The sequence below is a fragment of the Crassostrea angulata genome, chromosome 5, assembly GCF_025612915.1.
Source record: "Crassostrea angulata isolate pt1a10 chromosome 5, ASM2561291v2, whole genome shotgun sequence".
Lineage (NCBI taxonomy): Eukaryota > Metazoa > Mollusca > Bivalvia > Ostreida > Ostreidae > Magallana > Magallana angulata.
This window is the reverse complement of record NC_069115.1, coordinates 35,541,849-35,550,641: the sequence shown is the minus strand read 5'-3', so window position 1 is coordinate 35,550,641 and position 8,793 is coordinate 35,541,849. Positions and strand designations below refer to the sequence as shown.

Below are 8,793 nucleotides of genomic sequence, written 5' to 3'. Positions count from 1 at the left end.
CATATATCAATTAATCTCATAAAAAGTAAAACTTACAAAACATTTGAGTGAATTTTAAAGTTAAGTTATGCAATGGTATTGTAATAAAACAAATAAGGAATATTATGCTACCAAATATTTGCAAACATATGACTTTTGGAAAATAGGAAATTAGGAAAATCAATCTTAAACAAGCACATGACTATTAATCTTATTGTGCCGTAAAATCCAATTGACATTTGAAGGAGTTTTGCCTCAGAGCTTCATATAGGGTATTACAACAACAGTTTAGTCCTAAAAGATTGACATATGACGGTCATAATAACTACTACTCATAAGTAGTCACTTAAGCAGGTTATCAAAGATAGCCCACTGCAAACTGATGAAAGTATGGATTCAAAAATATTGAATCGCCAGAATGAAATACATGCATATGTAAACATCGTCCGATATACATGCAAATTACAAAATGTATTTCTATACATTCGGTATACATCCTGTAACAGTCAAGTGAACGTCTAGTTGGCAGTAATTATTATGCAGTATTAATCGGTAATATTGATTTAAACACCGCTGAAAATCGTTTTCTTTTCTTTACGGGTGCCTACTTCTTCTTACTTCTGATGAATGCATTGGATCAAATAGTACAAAAATATTGAACTATGGCCTTATGTCTATACTTATTGGTCGTCATCGCCATTATCCTAAAACCACGACAATGAAATGCATGTTCTCGTTGATATAAAACAATATTGAAGTTTAACTTTATATAAATATTTGAACAATGAGAAATATATTTATCATAAGGAATTTTACTTTCAAAACTAGAAGAGATAAACAAAATTTACTCGGTTTAATAAAAAAATAAATCAAGATATCATAACAAAGTTAAGGGCATCTATTTTAAAATTAGAAATGATAACAAAGAGGAAGTTGTACACGTCCAAGTTGTATACGGAAGTAAATATGTACATTGTAATTCACAGACCTCAATTAAATAGCAAAGATGAATCCAATGATTACAATTCTGATTTTAATATGTTTCCTAACGGAGTTTATTGCCTTTACAAACTCTGATATCTGTAGAAGGTGAGATTATTTTTACTATCCTTTTTAAAAAAATAATGGCTGTTAAAAAGATATACGATTTTTATTGCCATTTTTTGCACTTAATTGCAATAAATATTGATTAAAATGTAGATAAATGCTTTTTATTGATATATATTACAGTCAAGATGGGAATCTCAAGTGTTGCCCAGGATTTGTCTGGAACATTAAGGAAAATAAGTGCAAACGTTTGTAATCATTAATAATAAACGTCAATGTTATATTCTTGCAGTAGATATATTTGTTTTGGATTTATGGCAACACAGTTTTAAAAGTGAATACATTAGCTTAAAGGTCAAACATTGTTACATTTCTATTGTTCTACAAGAATTTAAGATTTTCAACTCATGATAAGATCTATTGTAATCCAAAAAATGCTATCATTTCATGCTGTATGGGTGCAATCATCTTAATTGTTTTACTTGCATTGTTTGTTTCTATTCTAAAACAGGTGTATAAAAATGATTTTTTTCCAGAATGTGATGCCGGTACAATTGGACCTCAATGTGAAATAGTTTGTCCGTATCCATGGTACGGAAAGCAATGCTTATCAAAATGTCTATGCAGTGAAGAACATTGCGATCCTGCTGCCGGTTGTATCGGTATATGAAGATTATTTGTAAAACATTTATCAACTATTTTAAACGCTAATAACCTCTTTATCCACGTTATTTTGGTTATTTCAGAGTGGACTACACAAGTCTTGCTGGCAATACATACTTCAACTGTATCTCGTTCTGATGGTTTTAACGGTAAAATTTATAACCATTTGTCTTCTAGTTGTTGCCATCATATAATCATTAAGTAAAAAAATTGTTATGCATTCTGAAATATTCTAAAAAATTAACAGAAAAAGTATACTTATTTTCTAAATATTTCTTCCGCTGATCTAAATCATAGTAACATTTAGTACAACCAAAATATATACATGCAATTGAATTACTTTAAGTGAATAAGAGGAAGTAATAAATGTTTATATTCAGAAAACATATGTTTTCACAAATTGTATGTATAAATTAGAAGTTTGAATGTTGGAATGAAATAATTAAATGAATTGTTCACATTTTAACTCTTTTGATAATGTCGAATTTAACAGTTATTCAATTGGATATTGCAATGCCCGATATGCACAATTATTTCATGGCATTTATGAAATAGGGCATTTGTTTTTACTGTTTTCTGCATGTGTAAAAAAACATTTTAAAAAATATTTATTAGCATGAACAGCAAATAACTAGTTCATTTACCCATTGACAAATTCATATGATTTAACGCTATTTCATTAAATCTTTCTAGTATATATACATGTACTGCAGTTGATTGCAGAAAGAAAGTTTTCTTTCCGTTCAACACATTAAAACCATAATTCAGTCAACTGAATCAGGCACATACTATTAATTTTGAAAGTGGACGGGGGCTGAAGTTACTACTACGTCTTTAGATGGATTAACTAAATATTACCAAATTTTGTCTCTACGGAAGGGATCAGTCTTTCCGTCATCTTTCAAAATTAATCTTCCTTATTATTTTTTGCACCTTGTAATTGCAATGAACACTAAATGATTTTAGAGATTGGTATGGGAACGCTGACGACAATTCCTTTTGAAACCGAGAACGCTGATGTATCCACCGACACTCAAATATCGTACAAATGGCTTATTGTTACCACAGTCCCTCTCTGCGTCATTTTTGGGATCATCATTGTTGCCCTAATGTTAAAACATTTAAGGCACAGGCGCGAGATTGGAACTATAGACGCTGCATATACTGTTCCAACACATCAAAATGTAAGACATATTTATGACTTGTGCGACGAAGGTCATCATCAAGAGAATCCAAAGAGAGAAAATGGACAGGAACAGGAAAATACCAAAGATGCTGCATATACTGCCCCAACACATCAAAATGTGAGACATATTTATGATCTGTGCGACGAAAGTCTACATCCAGAGAACCAAAAGAGAGAAAATAATCAAAATCTCCTAAATGTTTCTAATACAATAACAGATGATGATGGTTATTTAACAGTTGTTGATAAAAAGGACAGTGAATAGTGCCGTTTTATTGGTCATCGTCGTCATCATTTACAAAGAAAAACAATTTTGTTTTGCAGATAATAGTTAGAGGCATACTGGGGTGTTCATGTTGATGCCTAAATCTCTCTTTCATTAGGCAATTTTATCATTTGTAATTTGAACGTATAATGTGTCAATACTAAAAAGAAAAAATATCAGCAGATCTATATCTAATTATATCTCCGTGTCTGTTTGCTATGTTAACTAACGACGGACATGTAAATCATGCAACGTTTATATATTTATTAAATACACTATTAAACAGCTGTTCTGAATCTGTGTTGTCACGCTATACATGTACTAATTATCTACAATGATTTTATAGTCATTATGTGTGTTCTCATGAGAAAATATTGTTCAGCTGCTTATTTTTCCTAAAGGACAATTGATGCTCACATCTTCTTGTTTATATTGGTCTATGCATTAGTTTTCTCGACTAGGTTTATTAATAATAAATTTATGTATTTCATGAAAAATAAACTCCAAGATATTTTTGAATTTGATTTCTACAAGATAACAATAAGCATGTAAATGTATGCAATGGATATCACAGGATTAATATTGGTGTGATATATAAACAAAAATCGTGAAACATATTTTTACGAATCATTAAACTAATCAACAATATATATACCCCCCCCCCCCCGAGAAAGAGAAAAAAACCCAAAAACAAACTGCAAGGTAATGCCGATAAGAGAATCTATTTTGTGAAGAACTTCAATATTATCAGTTTTGATATTATGTCAGTGTTTTGATGAAGTTTCAATTTTTGTTTGTGTCAACTGACTCCCTCCATTGTGATACAATTTTTAGACCACAATTCGGTTTTAGTGTAAAAAATATAATATGTGCAGAAATCTATTTTTCTTTTAAACAGTATACATTAAATTCAATTGTCCATATATTTATTATCATTAAACTTCATAATGGTGCTTTTGATAGAGTACGTAACTTTTATGACCATGCCCACGCAAGGGATGTGGGCCCCTGTCTGGAACTCTTGTTGTTTCTTATTGGAAATGTGTTTCGAGAAATCAGGGTTCCAAAAGATTGAAATCTTTATGCAATTTCTTTGAATGCATTCCATATTTGCATGTAACCCCCTGATTTCTATCTTAAGATAAACGATTGTGATTTATAGCTTTGTATAAATTGACAGGACATATATCTACACGCCCCGTCTATCATATGGTCCAAACCTTCGTCAGCCTAAGAATAAATACGGACTGCACGAAAAAATCATAATTATAATTACTTTAGACTCGAATTCCGATAGAAGACAGTTTGGCTGTTTCTTTTATCTAACGCACTGATTAACATTTAATTAAGAAATAAAATACGAGTTTTTGTGAATGTTGCAGGATAACCTCCTTGGTCTCGAAATGTTGTTTTCAAAATATAAAAGCCGAGAAGCTCTCCATAACTAGAACTTTATTTCTATTCTACAGACAGCCCAGTATTACTACAAATCGTTTCGCCTATAGAGAGACGAGACGATCTATGTCATTTGGACGGCTGTTCCGTGTTACCACAACGGTTTTGTTAATGTTTTCATGTGTATTGATCAAAGGAATCACATGCAGACGACAGGATTTTTCTTTGGATTTATTCTTATTTATAACATATCTTTTAATCATATTCCTAATATCTAAGGGCAATTTAATACGGTTATTATTACTACACGTTATATATTTTATGTAAAAACACGCAGTGAAAGTGTGCTATGGAGGTCCTAGGAAAAGCCGCATTGATCTCTCAAAAATAAACATTTGAAATAATACACATCGTTTTGACTGGAACTATAACACGTAAAATTGACATGGTTTTAAAACTTTTAACGGTTTGAAGTTGTACTTTCATGATCACTGCAAGACAACTAGGTATTTCTGATCTGATAATTTACTGATGACGTTCGTGGTAGATGTATATTGGAGAATGATGTCCGCGGCATCGCTTTGATCTCGGCAATAACTGTAGTAGAATTTAACAATAACTTAGTCAATAATACTTTCATTTTAGACCAATTCATTAATTTTTAAAAAGAAATGTGTAAGCATTAGCAATGAAATGCTTTTATGAAGTCCATGCAGGTTATAAATGTAGCGATCATCGCAGAAAAAAAAATAATCTCTGTTAGCGAGTCAATATGTATTTTGTCTGGAATGTCGCCACCTTCATATCCGGCTTAAATCATCAAATTTAACTATAATACCGGCGTGATCCAGCTTTTTCGCGATAAGGGATAAAGTTATTACATTTTCCATTTAAGAAAAAAAAGTTTTGAAAAATGTTATATAATTTTAACATGCTACCGTAAAATAGATAATACACCTTATAGCCACAAACACGAGGAAAACTTATAAAAAGCTTCCGTTAGTTTATTTCCGGTGGGGTGCTTACAATTTTTAAAAACATCTCTACCAAGGAAAACATTCGATTTCTTTCTTTTACATGAATGTCTATCTACAAACTGTATCATGTTAGTCTTCAGAAGAGAGCGACTTATAAACAAACACATTTATTTTAATTCAGTAAACAAAAATAAAAGACTCAGTGTTAACTAGGGAGAAAATTGCATATTCCCATCATGTAAATGTTCAGAACATTTCGGAATATCAGATTTAAAGTGCACAAAAGAACTTCCGCTAAGTTAAACAAACTGAAGTGTTCTGTATACTCATGTAAGCGTATCATAAGTATTATTATGAGGAAGTCCAATGTACATGCTCAAATAATCACTTTTAGACAAAACGAATGTGTCAGATGTTTGGAAACAAATCAAATGGTTGCGAATATGAATTTATATTTGCTGATTACTTCTTTGTTTTTTCTACATATTGCTGTTTCAAACTGCAAAGTTTGTACAAGGTAAGATATATCATAAACACTCGGTAAAACAAGTATTAATAAATGTATCTATCTTTGATATTAATAATATATTTTGGACACCGCTTTCTGTCACAGTTTCTATTTGCGTAATTCAAGTTTCTGACAAAAGTATTTCATTGCAGTTTGTTTGCATCCCTTTTGACAATGGAAAATTCAGAGTACATAGTGTATTATTATTTATTCACAAGTTTCTTTCACTATCTTTTTTAATTATCAAAATATTAAAAGTACAGTGTATGATGCTAATTTCTATGGTGTATAATTGAACTTCCTTTTTTGAAAACTGCAAAAGAAGAAGTTATCTTAACAGATGATGCACCCAGGGCAATATTATGGAAAAAAATGTACTAGGTGGAAAAGCTGAAATTTTCTCATTATATAGTCCACAAAAACAAAATATATTGCATGTATGTACAACTGAACAGCAAAACAAAAACGTTCTTATCTTAAAAGGTTATCCGGATAAATTGGGTACTCTATATACAAAATTTGGTTTAAAAATTAACATTTAACGGGCGTTTTTCTTATAATTAAAAATAAAGATCTAAGTAATATGTAACGTGCACGTCTCGTATATGCATACAACGGATCTGCCAAAAAAAGACCTGATCTTGAATATTGTAGGAAGAGTTATCAAGATAAATGGGGTACCTTACATGCAATATTATGCCAGAAATGCCGAAATTTATCATCTTATATTATTCTCATGTTTTATCAAATATTGAAATCTGTTTACTGTAATATGCACATCTCGGATACATATAAGCCACATATCTGTTAAGAAAAACAGCCCAGATCTTATCTTGCAACAGTTGGGTAAGTTCTACTGACAGATGGAGTGCCCTATCTGCAATATCACGCCAAGAATGATCAAGTTTAACAGCTAGCATTAATCACAAAATTTATACAAAATTATCAAAAATCTAGACAGTGCGCATATCTAATACATGTATCCGAAAAAAAAGGGATATCCTTCTGGCAACCGCCCGCCATTTTCACCGTTTCAATAACCGAATTTTTTCTTCGGAAAACATTGTAAAACTGTTAAGGAAAAAATATTTCTTGACTTTTTTGTAGAGTTAGCAATTAAGTCTCCTTAACGAAGTCACGAAACATTGTTTTTTTACAGTTCTTTTTCTTATGTCTTCTTTCATATCATATAATTGTCTTTTGCGTTTCTCAAAGACGGCCAAATGGAATTTTCAAAACCCTACGGTATGATAGGCCTTCATAACTAAATGTGCACCCTTGTTTGATTTTTGTCATTTGTAAACCACATTTTTGGAGAGACAAAGGAAAATGGGATTTAACATAAAATTTGGAATGACGAAAAACTAGTTTCTCAAAAAACGGTTGCGATCCTGACCACTAAACCATGGATATTCTTGACCCCCATGGAACAACATATCATTGATTTTGAAATAAACCTTCTAATGATGTCCCAAAGACCCTAGGAACAAGAGTATAAATGCCTTAGGAATGTCGTTTGAGATCCCCATTCCTAAGGCATTTATACTCTTGTTCCTAGGGTCTTTGGGACATCATATGTAGGTTTATTTCAAAATCAATGATATGTTATTTTGCATGACAAGTACATTTGGTTTCTAAATTGAATTACGCACATTTTTATAATATGAATTTTTTCGACAAGAATGTCGAGAAATCCCCATATGAATCATGTTAAATACTATTTAAAGATAAAATAAACTCAATCAAACTATGTATCAGTAATAGAAATATTTCTCGAAAATTGTATGGATCCAAGCAATATTGAACTCTAGTCTGGTTCAACCAAACGCTCGGCTGACATCGCAAATCTCCGACGGATTTACGGAGACAGCCGAGCGTCAATTTGAACGAGACTATATTGAACTCTGGCGAGAAAAGAGAAAATTTGCTTTTAGGACTTTTTAGTGCTTATCCTAGTCGGTCATTCTATCCAAAAAAGCAATTTTCACTCATCCAATTCGTGTAACTTGCGTTACTTTTTCCAGTTAATTCATTTTTATAAGATTTCTTCATTTTAATATATGGTTGCCAATAAGTTATATAGTGCTGTATGCCGGTGCGTCTATATACCCGATTGGACAAACGTGAACCCAACTATGTAGAAATTTAATTTAGACAACTCTTTATTTAATTACAAATTTGGGTTGTCCTTCTTAATAATATCTTTGACCAACTTTCTTCCAACCTAATGCACACAATAAACGACAATTGTTTTAAAATTGAGGCACTGGTACGTGAAGAGGACATGTATTCCTTATGAAATACTCTCAGAATATTTGTTTTATTACAGTTCAGAAGGAGTCGTCAAATGCTGCCAAGGATATGTATGGAACAAAATAGATAACAGATGCATACCTTTCCGCGGCCGTAAGATCATAAAAAAGTTTTCATTAAGTAATTTTATAAGAACATTACGAAATGTATGCCTATAATATAATATTTTTTCAATGTGTGTTTAAATAGTCAAAAGTATACCCAAGCTATAGTGTTCTGCTGTCAACGATATTCAATTTAGATTGATACATGGAATACCTGCAAGAAAATTTACTAATGTTTCCCTAGAATATATTTGCTAATATATCAAAGTAATTTACAGATACAGAATGCGATGCCGGTACTTTTGGGCCTAAATGTGAACACGTTTGTACATATCCATATTATGGAAAACTATGCTTGCCAAAATGTAACTGCAGTAAAGACCACTGCAGTCCTGTCAACGGATGTGGCTGTATAA

General features: G+C 31.5%; 1 protein-coding gene across 1 annotated transcript; it reads left to right on the top strand.

The window, feature by feature from the left end:
* Positions 1 to 907: 907 nt before the first annotated feature.
* LOC128186066 (uncharacterized) lies at positions 908 to 3,660 on the top strand. Its single transcript, XM_052855792.1, has 5 exons — positions 908 to 1,068; positions 1,210 to 1,274; positions 1,563 to 1,688; positions 1,773 to 1,838; positions 2,656 to 3,660. Exons 1-5 carry the CDS (start codon positions 986 to 988, stop codon positions 3,138 to 3,140), a joined length of 825 nt encoding a protein of 274 aa, XP_052711752.1. The 5' UTR covers positions 908 to 985; the 3' UTR covers positions 3,141 to 3,660.
* Positions 3,661 to 8,793: the final 5,133 nt, after the last annotated feature.

Coding starts and splice junctions, on each gene's coding strand:
- LOC128186066 (XM_052855792.1), top strand. CDS start 986: ATGAATCCAATGATTACAATTCTGATTTTAATATGTTTCCTAACGGAG. Junction 1,069..1,209: donor AACTCTGATATCTGTAGAAG/GTGAGATTATTT, acceptor TATATATTACAG/TCAAGATGGGAATCTCAAGT. Junction 1,839..2,655: donor TCGTTCTGATGGTTTTAACG/GTAAAATTTATA, acceptor AAATGATTTTAG/AGATTGGTATGGGAACGCTG.